The sequence below is a fragment of the Triticum urartu genome, chromosome 4A (genome assembly GCF_056163025.1).
Source record: "Triticum urartu cultivar PI428250 chromosome 4A, HENAU_Tu73, whole genome shotgun sequence".
Taxonomy (NCBI): Eukaryota; Viridiplantae; Streptophyta; class Magnoliopsida; order Poales; family Poaceae; genus Triticum; species Triticum urartu.
In genome coordinates, this window is record NC_141876.1 from 459,073,257 (window position 1) to 459,089,187 (window position 15,931).

The 15,931-nt window shown below is 40.1% G+C and overlaps 1 protein-coding gene across 2 annotated transcripts; it reads left to right on the forward strand.

Moving 5' to 3' along the window:
• The first annotated feature begins 572 nt into the window (after positions 1 to 572).
• Positions 573 to 5,928, forward strand: LOC125552050 (protein IN2-1 homolog B). Of its 2 annotated transcripts, XR_007303367.2 has the most exons (11): positions 573 to 838; positions 959 to 1,033; positions 1,160 to 1,220; positions 1,346 to 1,432; positions 3,786 to 3,884; positions 3,978 to 4,086; positions 4,194 to 4,270; positions 4,362 to 4,469; positions 4,575 to 4,655; positions 4,732 to 5,646; positions 5,716 to 5,928. XR_007303367.2 is itself a non-coding variant. In XM_048715510.2 (10 exons), the coding sequence occupies exons 1-10, from the start codon at positions 642 to 644 to the stop codon at positions 4,738 to 4,740; spliced, it is 903 nt and encodes a 300-aa protein (XP_048571467.2). In that variant the 5' UTR covers positions 573 to 641; the 3' UTR covers positions 4,741 to 5,928. The 2 variants fall into 2 exon arrangements, 1 of the variants encoding a protein (XP_048571467.2); XM_048715510.2 differs by having other exon boundaries at positions 4,732 to 5,928.
• Positions 5,929 to 15,931: the final 10,003 nt, after the last annotated feature.

Consider the following 15,931-nt stretch of genomic DNA (forward strand, 5'->3'; position numbering starts at 1 on the left):
TAGATATAGATATAGATATAGATATAGATATAGAGGTATAGATTGATAACCAATAGATGTATCTTTTTTCACATGTATTTGAGACAATTTAATCTTTATTTAGCTTGTAAAACTATGCTAAATTTATTTAGTTGTGAAATTATGCTATTTTTGCTTGCTTGTCAAACTACGTAAAATGTGTGCATAGCCGTCTGTTTGGTGGGCGTGATGTAGTTGCTGAACGCTCACACGCACACCCTATTTCTATAAGCATCTCCGAAAGACAAGAATAAATGTGAGCATCAGGATTTGAACCCTGATGAGCTGGGAATACCACAGTCCCTCTAATCATTCAACCATAGGTTGGTTCGTGAGTGTAAACTGTTGCTAGTAGGATGAATGACTCGCTCCGTTGGGACCTACGTGTGCAGTTGCACGCCACGCAAAAAGTAGGCATTTGTTGCAAAATGTGTCTATGTACAAACCAACGACCGGCACGACGGCATCGTTCCCGAACGTACCGGAAGAGCAACCCCACGGGCCACGGCACCTACACCGCGTTCGCGTCCAGGTGAGGCCTGCCGGCAGACCCCATCCATCCATGGAGCACCACCCGAATCGACGTGTCGAATCCACATTTACTGCCGCACAAGCTCGCACCAATGAGTTCGCTCGCTTTCCCCTGCCGCTCGTCACCACTGACGCCCGCCTCCATTTCCCCTCCCGTCCCGTCGCCGTGTATAAAGATCCGCCGCTCGCGACCAGCTGCTCCCCATCGCCGCCTCATCGCCGCCAGGAGTTCGAGTTCCCCCCGAACCGTCGCCATGGCCGCCGCCGCTGCCGCTGCCGCACCGGTCGTGTGAGCAGACCGAAGTCGCGGCGCAGAATCTACTGCGCTTCATTCTCGATTAAATTATTCGAATCGTTTCTCTGTTGTGTTTTTAACTTGGTGTTTGTTTCTCTACTCCAACGTGCGCAGCTCCCCGAAAGAAAATCTGCCCCCTTCGCTGACCTCCACCTCCGAGCCCCCGCCCCTCTTCGACGGCACGACCAGGTGAATTGGGAGGAGACTTATGAGAGATCAAATTGCATTGCAGATACTTAACTATCTCGTGGCTTGTCACTTCTGCATAAATCAAGGGTTAACCTGCTAATTATTTTTTTTCCATGTCTCGTCAAGGCTGTATGTTGCATATCACTGCCCGTACGCGCAGCGCGCTTGGATTGCCAGGAACTACAAGGTACTACCAATGTTGTTTGATTTGTGGACATAATTCGTGCAGAAATCGTACTTTTGGTGCTGATATGCAAGCAACACTGAATCATTTTTACACCCAAATGAAATCTAATGGCTTTTCTTGTCCAGGGTTTGCAAGACAAGATCAAGATAGTCGGGATCGATCTCGCAGACAGGCCGGCTTGGTACAAGGAGAAGGTTTACCCACAGAACAAGGTATGGTGAATCTCAACTCTGCCCCACGCCACGTGTACAATATCTTGACGACTTCTACTTCAGTAGACCCCCTAAACACAAGGACGGCTTAGATTAGCCTATACCTCTTCATAATAAAGGACATGATGGTCATATTTTGTTGTGTATGTTTTTCTTTTTAGAATATCCATTCGATTTATACGCATATGCCGTACACTTGCCCGCTGGGCCTTCCCAACCATCTCTTTAAATCGCAAAAAAATATGAGTGTGCCAAGATTCGAGACAGGAACTTCTGGTTCAAAATGCGACGCTATAACCAACTTGCCACCATCACTTAACATGGTTGCAGGCGTCTTTCTTATTATTTTCTTCTATCCGCTTTTCTTTTTCCAATTTTCTTCTTTCCTTCTTTCTTTTTTCTTGCTCTTTTTTTCTCGTTTTTAACGGTTTTGTCCCAGATTTATTTTCCTTCTCTATTTCTTATTTTTCGTTTTCCTTTCTTTTTTGTTCATTTTTTATTTTCCCTTTTCTCTTGCAATGTGCAAACTTTTTCCAATTTCGTTTCTATGAAAGAATGGACTTTTAAAAAATTTGCGAACATTTTTTTAAACTTGGTGAACATTTTCCTAAATCAATAAATTTTGTAAAATTCATAAAAAATATTGATGAACGTTTTTTCAAAATTGATGTTCCTTTTTCTCAAAATTGATGAAGTTTTTTCAAAATGAATGCATATTTTCAAAGTAGATGAATTTGTTTTGCCAAAATTGATGGACTTTTTTCAAAATCGATCATACAAGGACATGAAAAATACTGAGACCATTTAAGAGATGTTGAGAAATGGGCTACTCCCAAACGGACTCTTCTGGCCTAACCGAACAGTCTCCGTCGAACATGGTATTTTTGGAAATCTCAAGACTGACCCAAACTTTCGTAAGCAGGTAGGCGTGCCCATGGTAGTCATTTACGCCAGGTTTGAATGATTTCCTACACCATATGCAAGTTGCGACATGTCCCGCCATTTATCGACTATTTTTTACCGAGAAAACTCCAGAAAATACAAAATTTGTCGAAAAGCAAAGCAACTTGGCATGGTGCCATAACTTGGTCATACAAGCCATTGGAAAAAATAGGGTCATTTCAAGGATGTCGAAAAACAACATGCTATGAGATGAAGCCTTGTATTTTATGAATATTTGTATTTCAATGTTTGTACTTTTTTTTACAATTGTGTCTGTTCAATGTTTGTATAATTTTTTAGAATGCGAGTGTTATAACTTATGAACAAAATTTGAATAGGCAAACTTTTTTTGAAATTTTGGAAAAATGAAAATGGAAAGGAACAAAAACTATCAGCAAAAAAGAGAAAGAAATAGTGGGAAAAATCTGTTTTGCTACAGTAAGCTGGTTGGTAAAGGATAGTTCTAGTAGTTTGCGTTTTTGTAGTTAGACATTTGAGCTTATCAGTTTGTGTACTTAGTGGCGAGCGGTCGGCAGTGAGAGCTACAGGGTTTGATCCGCGCATTGCCATTTCCTGTTTAATGTATTTTCCCTGTTTTCGCGTGCGCAGTCAAGGCAGCATGCTGTGCATGGCACCTTCTATCTGAATCTACTTCCGGAAGGTGAACCCTATTTGCCGCCCGAGGGTGTCAAACTGTCATGGCTTTGTTGAAGCGAAGCGACCGACACGATATGCGTCGGCCCACTTTGAACGAGCAACCGGTTTTAGGAAAATGTTCACTGTGTATAAAAAGTGTTCATCGTGTCTACTAATTTTATTCAACGTGCATTTCAAAAATATTCGGCATATATTTTAAAGAAAGTTTAGTTTGTATTTGAAAAAAAACACCGTATACTAGGAAAATGTTAAGTGCGTATTTTAAATTCACTTTTTAGAAAACTGTTCATATTTAAGAAAAGAATATTCTATTTATTTTTTTATGATTTTGAAACATTGTTGGCATTTTCAAGAAATTTTGTTCGCATTGTTTTGCAAAAGTATTGAAAAAGAAAAAAAGTCGGATCTGCAGCTCTAAATAGTACTTTAAACGTTAGCGCTGGCTTTAAGCTGTACTCAGTTACTAGGCCATCTGGTTAGCATTGGTTCCATTCATGGCCAGGTTGTGAGTTCAATACCTGGTGCAAGTGCTTTTATTTTTCGCATTTATTATGGATACATGTCTCAAAAAAAATATTAATACGTGTACGACAGACTACCATATAGTTTGTGAAATGTCTATATTGCCCTTTATACGCTTTGTGAGGGGGGGGGGGGGGGGGGTCTACCGAAGCATTGCTCTATCTTAACACTGTTTCAGTTCATTATCTCTATGATCTCCATCCACACTTGCCTTAAATTTATTTTTCGACAGGTGCCTTCACTGGAGCATAACAACCAAGTGAAAGGAGAGAGCTTGGATTTGGTCAAGTACATTGACAGCAATTTCGATGGCCCAGCATTGCTCCCTGATGTAAATATCCTCTATTTTTAACCATCATGATTCATGATAACCAGAGAAAGCAATTTCTCAGTGGTTTTAACGCTTGCATTCATAAATTGGCAGGATTCTGCAAAGAAGCAGTTTGCTGAGGAGCTTCTTGTGTACACCGACGAGTTCAATAAAGCACTATACTCATCCATAACCTCCAAGGGAGATGTGGCAGAGGAAACTGGTAAAAGAGCAGAGCCATACCTGTAACTTGTTTAATCATCTAATAAGTTCTACAGGCTAGAGTATGTAATTCGTATTTATAACTTCTTATGCATTATCTTCCATTAGTTGCTGCGCTGGATAAAATAGAAGCTGCCCTGGGAAAGTTCAGTGATGGCCCTTTCTTCCTTGGCCAGTTCAGTTTGGTATGTCACGCCAATCCGGGAATCCTTAAAATGCCATTTCAGAAGAATTGTGTTGACATGTTGACTTGTTGCGATGTTCATTTCTACACAGGTGGACATTGCATATGTGCCATTTATCGAAAGGTTTCAGATATTCTTTTCTGGTATCAAAAACTATGATATCACCAAGGACAGACCGAACATTCAGAAATTCATCGAGGTAAGTCTGAATGTTGCGGGATGTGACTATGCCACATTGTAATGCAAACCAATTGTCTTCGCAATTCTTTGCTGTCGAGAAGGCAACTTAATCGATATGTTACAGGAAGTGAACAAGATCGATGCGTACACGCAAACGAAGCTGGACCCACAATTTCTGCTTGAACACACAAAGAAGCGGCTTGGGGTAACAACATATTCCCTGATTTTTCAGCCTTGGTTCATTTTCAAACCATTTTGCACTTACAAACTTCAACTTCCAGATTGAGTGAAGATGTGACCAAGGATGGCCAAGAGGACAGGGAACTACTGCAGCATGGAAGATGAGGATGAAGACACTCAGGAGTGTGCTTGCTTGCTAGTACTATATACTATACTTTGAATAAAAAGATGCATGCTACAACAAAAATGAGATCACCTTTGGCCTCTATGCAGGAAGGGCATCTCAAACGCCGATCCTCAAATCGCCCGTATCCGTTCGGACCGCTGAAGCCATTCAATACGGGTCTGTATTGATCCGCAGAACGGTCTAGATGCATTTTCTCCCGTAAATTGGAGATAAAGTGCGGTAGTCCGGACAGCAGACACGCAGGACTCAGACACCCCCGGCCCACCTAATCCCCTCTTCCGGTCCCATTTCCTTCCACCTTCGTCCCTTCTCCCCTTTGCTTTGCATCAGCACCCTCCACTACCGTTGTCGCTATTATACGCCTTAGGCCGCCACAGATGCATTGCCGGACATCCGCAACCAGCACCGGCGCGCCCGCTCGCCTCTAGACGGCATTGTCCACCCTTAAGCCGTTTATACCCAGGTACACTCCACCCCCTGTCGATGACCTCCATGGTGGACACCACGCTCGTCAGGTGTTCGGTCAAATGCCATTGAGTACGAAAGATGATGAGCTACTCAACCATGGAGGATGAGATGTTATGCAATGAGTGGTTGGCCATATCTGCGGATTTCGTAGGCAGGAGCAAAGGGGGGCCTTCTGGCAGCAAGTGCATGAAACGTTTCACACATGAAAGCACATTGCACAAGACATGTACATTATTCAACAATGCAACGTGACATCGTTATCGTATTGTTGGTACACAATCCAGATTAGCGTCATAAAGTTTTATGATGTGTTCGTCAGCTGGAGGCAAGGTGACCATTGCACGCGGCAGAGGACGAGATCGTAAGTTTTGCTTCTTGCTCAATTTGTCGATTGATTCATTCACTCAATATTGGTCTACACATTATGTAGCTTGCACGCGCTGCCATAGTGTACCACAAGACAGAAGGACGACCATTTACATACACACACTGTTGGATGAAGTTGAAGAGGGAGTATGTGCGGGAGGGCATGATTCGTTGATGAAAAACTTATTGGACATCCGGTTAATCTAGTTAAATTTGAGACATCATTGTACTAGACTTAATTTGCGTACTATATATATGGAAGATTTATGCTATTTTCTATCTTCCATACATATCAGCTGGTTTGCATGAATTTCGTCTGGCTAGTTCAAATGCGGGTTGAAATGTATGCGGACAGTGTTGGATGGCTGCCTCTCTGATACATCTCCAACGTATCTATAATTTTGATTGTTTCATGCTATTATAGTATCAATTTTGGATGTTTTATATGCATTCATAAGCAATTATATATCATTTTTTGGAACTAACCGATTAACTTAGTGCCCAGTGTCAGTTGTTGTTTTTTGCCTATTTTTGATTTCAGAATATCAGTACCAAACGAAGTCCAAATGCCACAAAAATTTTGAAGATTTTTTTGGACATAAGAGACCCTGGAAGCTTCGGGAGAGGGCCAAAAGATGGAGTAGTGGCCCATGAGGCACCAGGGCGCGCCCTGGTGCCTAGTGGGGCCCACGTGGCTCCATTTGACCTAACTCTGCCTCTATAAATTCTCTAAAATCGGGAAACCAACATAGAGTCGGCCAAAATACTTTTTCCGCTGCCGCAAGTTCCCATTCTCGCGAGATTCCATCTGGAGGTCTTTTTCGACACTCTACCGGAGGGAGGATCAATCACGGAGGGGCTCTACATCAACCTTGCTGCTCTTTCGATGATGTGTGAGTAGTTTACCACAGACAGTAATACTAGACGTACATGCACATACTGAATTTAATTACACGGTGACATGGCAAAGTGGGATTGGAAAGAAGGGAGTGAGGCGGGCCACCCCGGTGGGAAATCAGGGGGGCAAAGAAATTTAACGAAGGGCCCTGTAAACTACGTGTAAGAAGCCGGTATGTCTAGGATTATTGTTACCACAGACCTACGGTTTCATAGTTAGTAGCTAGATCTCTCTCTCTCTCTCTCTTTGATCTTCAATACAATATTCTCCTCGATGTTCTTGGAGTTCTATTCGATGTAATCACTTTTTACGGTGTATTTGTCGGGATCTGATGAATTGTGAGTTTATGATCAGATTATCCATGAATATTATTTGAGCTTTCTCTGAACTCTTTTATGCATGATTATTATAGCTTCGTATTTCCCTTCGATCTATTGACTTGGAGTTGCCAACTAGATTGATTTTTCTTGTAATGAGAGAGGTGCTTTGTGATGGGTTCGATCTTGCGGTGCTCAATCCTAGTGACAAAAAGGGACATGACACATATTTGTATCATTGCCATTAAGGATAAAAAGATTGGGTTTATTCATGTGTGAGTTTACTTTATCTACATTATGTCATCTTGCTTAAGGCGTTACTCTGTTCTTTATGAACTTAATACAGTAGATGCATGCTGGATAGCGGTCGATGTGTGGAGTAATAATAATAGATGCAGAATCGTTTCCGTCTACTTGTCTCGGATGTGATGCCTATATACATGACTATTCCCTTAGATATCGTCATGATTATTTGCTTTTCTATCAATTGCCCAACAGTAATTTTTCTACCCATCGTATGCTATTTTCAAAAGAGAAGCCTCTAGTGAAAACTATGCCCCTAGGGTCTACTTTTATCATATATTAAAAATCCTAAAAATACCTTGCTGCAATTTTACTTTATTTATTTTATTTTGTATTTTTGTTCAATCTATCTATCAAGCACTACATAATTTAATCTTGCAAGTAACCGCCGAGGGATTGACAACCCCTTGTTCGCGTTGGGTTGCAAGGATTTGTTATTTGTGTGCGGGTGCTGCTAAAGAGGTGTTGTGTGGTTCTTCTACTGAACCTTGGTTCTTGATGTCGCTTGAAGCTACATCAGTATTTCCCTAAAGAGGAAGGGATGATGTAGGACAGCAACGATAGGTATTTCCCTCAAATATGAAACCAAGGTTATCGAACCAGTAGGAGAACCAAGCAACACAACGTAAACAGCCCCTGCACACAGGTAACAAATCCTCACAACTCGCTGTGTTAAAGGGGTTGTCAATCCCTTTCGGTTAATGGTGCCAGAAATTGGTCCGTGATGGGAGAAAGTTGTAATAGATTGAATAAATAGATCGCAAATAAAATAAAATGCAGCAAATTATTTTTGGGTTTTTGGATTAATAGATCTGGAAATAAAAGCAAATAAAAGTAGATCGCAAAGGAAAATAATATGAGAAAGAGACCCGGGGGCCGTAGGTTTCACTAGTGGCTTCTCTCGAGAAAAATAGCAAACGGTGGGTGAACAAATTACTGTTGGGCAATTGATAGAACTTCAAATACTCATGATGATATCCAGGCAATGATCATTACATAGGCATCACGTCCAAGATTAGTAGACCGACTCCTGCCTGCATCTACTACTATTACTCCACACATCTACTGCTATCCAACATGCATCTAGTGTATTAAGTTCATGGAGAAACAGAGTAATGCAATAAGAACGATGACATGATGTAGACAAAATCTATCTATGTAGAGATAGACCCCATCGTTTTATCCTTAGTAGCAACAATACATATGTGTCAGTTCCCCTTCTGTCACTGGGATCAAGCACCGTAAGATCAAACCCACTACAAAGCACCTCTTCCTATTGCAAGATAAATAGATCAAGTTGGCCAAACAAAACCCAAATATCGGAGAAGAAATACGAGGCTATAAGCAATCATGCATAAAAAAGATCAAAGAAACTCAAATACTTTCATGGATATAAAAAGATAGATCTGATCATAAACTTAAAGTTCATCGATCCCAACAAACACACTGCAAAAGAGTTACATCATATGGATCTCCAAGAGACCATTGTATTGAGAATCAAGAGAGAGAGAGAGAGAGAGGAAGCCATCTAGCTACTAACTATGGACCTGAAGGTCTACAAAGAACTACTCACGCATCATCGGAGAGGCACCAATGGAGGTGGTGAACCCCATCTGAGATGGTGTCTAGATTGGATCTGGTGGTTCTGGACTCTGCGGCGGCTGGATCAATATTTCGTCGACTCCCCTAGGGTTTTGGGAATATTGGGGTATTTATAGAGCAAAGAAGCGGTCTGGGGGGCACCCGAGGTGGGCACAACCCACCAGGGCGCGCCTGGGCCTCCTGGCGCACCCTGGTGGGTTGTGCTCCTCTCCCCCCCAGGCGCAGCCAGGGCTCGTTGTGTTCCTTCTGGCCCATAAAAATTCTCCGTAAAGTTTTGTGGCATTTGGACTCCGTTTGATATTGATTTTCTGTGATGTAAAAAAACATGGAAAAAATAGCAACTGGCACTTGGCACTATGTCAATAGGTTAGTACCAAAAAATGATATAAAATGATTATAAAACATCCAAGATTGATAATATAACAACATGGAACAATCAAAAATTATAGATACGTTGGAGACGTATCAGTTCTTAACTGAGGGAAATACTTATCTCTACTGTATTGTGATATGTCTCCAATGTATCTATAATTTATGAAGTATTCATACCATGTTTACAACAATTTTATATGGTTTTGGAATGATTTGCATGGAACTAACCCGGACTGACGCTGTTTTTAGCAAAAACTACTGTGGTGTTGTTTTTTGTGTAGAAATGAAAGTTCTCCAAATGAACTAAAACTTTTTGACAATTTTTTTGGAACAAAAGAGATCCCCAAAGCTTCGTGGGAGGGCCAAAAGAGCCACGAGGAGGGCACAACCCACCAAGGCGCGCCTGGTGGGCCTGGCTTTCCCCGGTGGGTTGTTCTCACCTCGAGGCCCATCTTCGCGTGAAACCGACGTAAAAAATCCTATAAATAGAGAAACCATCAAAAATAACCCTAGATCAAAAGTTTCGCCACCGCAGGCCTCTATAGCCACCGAAAACCAATCTAGACCCCGTTTTGGCACCCTGCCGGAGGGGGGAATCATCTTCGGTGGCCATCTTCATCATCCCGGCGACCACCACGATGAGGAGGGAGTAGTCCGCCCTCGGGGTTGAGGGTTTGTACTAGTAGCTATGTGTTTAATCTCTCTCTCTCTCTTGTGTTCTTGAGATTTCATGATCTTGATGTATCGCGGGCTTTGTTCATATAATCGGATCATATGGTTTTCCCCCTCTCTATCTTGTTGTGATGAATTGAGTTTTTCCCTTTGAGATTTCATTGTTATCGGATTGAATACTTTTATGGATTTGAGAGCACTTGATATATGTCTTGCATATGAATACTCGTGGTGACAATGGGGTATCATATTGATTCACTTGATATGTGTTTTGGCACTCAACTTGCGGACTCCCACGGTGACATTGGGGTAATCTATGCATAGGGGTTGATGCACGTTCTCGTCTTTTGTTTCTCCGGTAGAAATCTTGGGGCACTCTTTGAAGTTCTTTGTGTTGGATTGAGTATTATGAATCTGAAATTATTTGGTGTTATTTTAGTACGAACTCTTGGATAGATCGATCGAAAAGAATAGCGTTGAGGTGGTTTCGTACCCTACAAACAATTTCTTCGTATGTTCTTCACTAGATAGGAACTTTGGAGTGATTCTTCGTTGCACGTTGAGGGGTGGTTATATGATCCAATTATATTAGCATTGTTGAGAGATCGCACTAGCGAAAGTACGGACCTTAGGCCTCATTTTCAAGCATTGCAATGCCGTTTTTGTGCCTATTTACTATTTGCTACCTTGTTGTTTTTCTTTATTCAGATTATAGAAATACATTTCTACCATCCATATTACACTTGTATCACCATCTCTTCGCCGAACTAGTGCACCTATACAAATTGCCATTGTATTGGGTGTGTTGGGGACACAAGAGATTTCTCGTATTTGATTGCAGGGTCGTTTGAGAGAGAGCGTCTTCATCCTACACCTCCCACCGATTGATAAACCTTAGGTCATTCATTTGAGAGAAAATTGCTACTGTCCTACAAAACTATGTGCTTGGAGGCCCAACACGTGTCTACAAGAATATGGTTGCGTAGTAGACATCGAGCTCTTTTTTGGCGCCATTGCCGGGGAGGTTAGGTAAGTGGCACTCACATCCCATCAATGAAGCTCTTTTCTGGCGCCGTTGCCGGGGAGGTGAGTGCATGAAGGTATATATTTAGATCTTGCAATTGAATCTTTTAGTTTCTTGTTTTATCACTAGTTTGGTTTGTAAAAGAAAACATAAAAAATGGAATTGAGGTTGCATCATATTATTGATCATCTTTATAATATCTTTCTTGAAAATGATGGTTCGGAAAATTGTGCTCAACTGTTAGAAGAAGAAGTCAATAAAATGTTTGACACAATTTTTTTGAAATGATGAGCATGATTGCAATGTTGTTAGTATGAATTATTTGAATATCCATGATGCTAATGATATGCAAAGCCATATGCTTGGGGATGCTATGTTTGATGAAGATGATATTTTTAGTCCCCCAAGATTTGACGTGCAAATTTGTTATAATGATTGCATGCCTCCTATTTATGATGATTATAATGATGGAAGTGGATTTGCAGAGGTCATGACTTTATTTAGTGATGAATCCACCATTTTGGTAATGATGAAGATATTAAAATGATTGGTTTTTCTTCTATTAAATCTTTATTTAGTAATGTTAAACTTGATGAAAAGGGGATTGAAGAAGAGTCAACTTTAGTTAGAAGGCGTCCCCATAGTTCGGAGGGTGGAAATCTTAACGATGTTTTTTGATAAAAGTGGGTTTGGAGAGGTGAAAACTTTAAAAAGTGATGTACCCACTCTTTTGGATTACAAAGACTTTAATTATGATAGTTGTTCTTCGATTGAGTGTATTTCTTTGTTGTAATCAATGTTAAATTCACCCCATGCGTATGAACAAAATAAGGCTTTACTAAACATATTGTAGAAGCGATGATGAAAACTTTAAAAGAATGGAGATTTCAATACTAGAAAATTATATGATGAGTGGGAACCTACCATTAAAGTTAAAATTAAAAATTATGAGTGCAATGCTTTATGTGATTTGGGTGCTAGCATTTCCACAATACCAAAATATCTATGTGATGTGCTAGGTTCTACCAATATGGATAAATGTTCTCTTAATTTGTACTTAGTGGATTCTACTATCAAGAAACCTTTGGCTAGGATAAATGATGTTCTTATTCTACTATCAAGAAACCTTTGTGCTTGATATTGAATGCAATCCGTCTTGTCCCATAATACTTGGTAGACCGTTCTTACAAACCATAGGTGTTGTTATTGTTATGAAAGAAGGGAATATAAAATTTCAGTTTTCATTAAAGAAAGTTATGGAACACTTCCCTAGAAAAATAATTAATCAACCATATGAATCCATTATGAGGGCAACCTAAAGAGTCGATTTTAAAGATGAAAACACTTGAAACTATGCATTACGCTTATCTAGGGGCGTAAAATGATAGCGCTAGTTGGGAGGCAACCCAATAATTATCTTAAATTTCTTGTTTATTTTACTATTTCCTTATGTGCACACAATTGTGCTACTTTTATGTTTGTGTTTTTGTGTTTAAATTATTTTTTGTGCCAAGTAAGGCCTTTGGGATGATTTGGATGATAGTTGCTTTGATTCTGTGCAAATAGAAACTTTTACGTCCAGTAGCAGAATTGTTAAAAAATTTTGGAGCATTATAAAATTCTAATTTTAAAAACAATAATTGATATACAAAGTTTCCGCGTTTTCCTATTTTTCTAGAATTTTTGGAGTTACAGACATATGGTCAATGTTTGAATTGCTATAGATTGTTCTGTTTTTTGACAAATTCTATTTTTGTTGCATTGTTTGCTTGTTTTGATGAATCTATGGATTTTATCGGGGGGTATAAGCCATGTTGAAGTTCGAATACAATAGGTATAATGCAATGATAAAATATGAATGGGTTTGCAACAGTACCTAAAGTAGTGATTTGCTTTATTATACTAACGGATCTCACGAAGGTTTTGTTAAGTTTTGTGTGCTGAAGTTTTCAAGTTTTAAGTGAGATCGCGATGGATGAAGGAATAAGGAGTGGCAAGAGCCTAAGATTGGGGATTCCCAAGGCACCCCAAGGTAATATTCAAGGACTCCCAAGCAACTAAGCCTGGGGATGCCCCGGAAGGCATCCCCTCTTTCTTGTACCGACCATCAGTAATTTTACTTGGAGCTATATTTTCATTTATCACATGGTATGAGTTTGCTTGGAGCGCCGTGTATTATATGAGTCTTTGCTTTTTTTGCTTTTTAGTTTGTCACAATCATCTTTTCTGGACATACCTTTTTGAGAGGGAAACACATTTTCATGATTTGTTAGAATACTCTATGTGCTTCACTTATATCTTTTGATCTAGGCAGTTGCTCTAGTACTTCACTTATATCTTTTTGAGACCGGCGGTGATTATAGTTTGAAGAAATAGATGAACTCTAATGCTTCACTTATATCTTTTTGAGAGTTGATAATAGTAATGGTAATTTGCACAACATATGAATTTGGTCCCAATGTGATGAATATTCAAGAAGGATATAATAAAAACTTTCATATAGATCATTGGATATGATAAGTTTGATTCCTTGCAATAGTTTTGCGATATGGAGATGATAATTTGTGAGTTATGCTAGTGAGTAATTTTGATTTAGTAAGAATATTGGTGTTAAGGTTTGTGATTCCCTATGCATAGACGTAAAGTCAATAGTTATGCAACGAAGTTACATCCTACTTATGATGCATTATTCAGTGTTAGTTATTCTCAATGCATGTTTATGACCGTTTTCGTTTTTCGGTTGGTTGCTTCTCAATCTATTTGCTAGCCTTCATTTGTAGTAAGTGGAAATACTGCTTGTGCATCCAATTTCTTAAACCCAAAGTTGTGCCAAATGAGTCCAACATACCTACATAACTATAAGTGGTATTTACATGCCGTTCCAAGTAAATTTGCATGTGCCAACTCTAACCATTCAAAAAAATCTGTTTTATATGCCTGTACCGCTCATGAAGCGACAGGGGGTGGTCAATATCTTTCATGCTACATGGGTTATTCTCAAGATGAGTGTTTATTCACTTGTCATTGCATGAGAAAATGGCAAGGTATTAGGGATGCCCAATCCCAAAATGAAAAAATAAATAATAATAAATTCCTTGGGAAGTTGAAAGTTTGGAAGGCTCCCGTGGATACGGCTAGCCATGGATTGTGAAAGAATGGTGGAAGAGAAATAAACTTTATATTTCTGTTTGAGAACTGCCTATAATGTGTATAGCATGGGAGATATTGAAAATTTTCGGTCGTGACGTTGATAGGAAAAGCATGCCTTTCTCAAAAATAATTCCACCTCTATTTTAAACCTTGAGCTCTGGCACCTCTGCAAATCTCTGCTTCCCTTTGCGAAGGGCCTATCTATTTTATTTTTATGCAATTTTTATTTTTATTTTGAGTCTCCATATTCTCTTATAAAGCACTAACTGGAGAGCATTATTGTCATACTTGTGCATTGGGTGTAGTAAATATTGAGTGTATTTCATGAATGGATCAATGACTGAGCATATTGGGCTAGGGATAACTTTCTTTAGCATTGATATTTTGAAAGACATGGTTGCTTGTTGGTATAATTGAGTATTTATATTTTCATGTCAAAGTATAGAGTATTGCTTTGAATCACTCAAGTCCAAAATCCATGCCATAAAGAAAAGATTTTATGATGAATATGATAGGTAGCATTCTGCTACGTCTTGAGCTTGCGTTGGTTTTCCCCGAAGAGGAAGGGATGATGCAACAGAGTAGCGTAAGTATTTCCCTCAGTTTTTTAGAACCAAGGTATCAATCCAGTAGGAGCCCACGCTCAAGTCCCTCGTACCTGCACAAACCGATAGCTACTCGCAACCAACGCGATTAGGAGTTGTCAAGCCCTTCACGGTCACTTACAAGAGTGAGATCTGATAGATAGAATATTTTTGGTATTTTTGGTATAAAGATGCAAAGTAAAAAAGTAAAGGCAAAGTAAATAGCAAAACAATATAAAAGTGATGGAGATTGATATGATGAGAATAGACCCGGGGGCCATAGGTTTCACTAGTGGCTTCTCTCAAGAGCATAAGTATTCTACGGTGGGTGAACAAATTACTGTTGAGCAATTGATAGAATTGTGCATAATTATGAGAATATCTAGGCATGATCATGTATATAGGCATCACGTCTGTGACAAGTAGATCGAAACGGTTCTGCATCTACTACTATTACTCCAATCATCGACCGCTATCCAGCATGCATCTAGAGAATTAAGTTAAAAACAGAGTAACGCCTTAAGCAAGATGACATGATGTAGAGAGATAAATTCATGCAATATGAAATAAACCCCATCTTGTTATCCTCGATGGCAATGATACAATACGTGCCTTGCTACCCCTTCTGTCACTGGGTAAGGACACCGCAAGATCGAATCCAAAGCTAAGCACTTCTCCCATGGCAAGAACTACCAATCTAGTTGGCCAAACCAAACGGATAATTCAAAGAGACTTGCAAAGATAACCAACCATGCATAAAAGAATTCAGAGAAGATTCAAATATTATTCATAGATAGATTTGATCATAAACCCACAATTCATCGTTCTCAACAAACACACCGCAAAAAGAAGATTACATCGAATAGATCTCCACGAGAGAGGGGGAGAACTTTGTATTGAGATTCAAAGAGAGAGAAGAAGCCATCTAGCTACTAACTATGGACCCGAAGGTCTGAGGTAAACTACTCACACTTCATCGGAGGGGCTAGGATGATGTAGAAGCCCTCCGTGATGACGGCCCTCTTCCGGCGGAGCTCCGGAACAGGCCCCAAGATGGGATCTCGTGGATACAGAAAGTTGCAGCGGTGGAATTAGGGTTTTGGCTCCTGTTCTGATCATTTGGGGGTACGTGTGTACATATAGGAGGAAGGAGTACGTTGGTGGAGCACCGAGGGGCCCACGAGGCAGGGGGCGCCCCCCACCCTCGTGACCACCTCTTTGATCCCTTGCAGTAGGGTCCAAGTCTCCTGGATCACGTTTGGCGAGAAAATCACGTTTCCGAAGATTTTATTCCGTTTGGACTCTGTTTGATATTCTGTTTATCCGAAACACTGAAATAGGCAAAAGACAGCAATTCT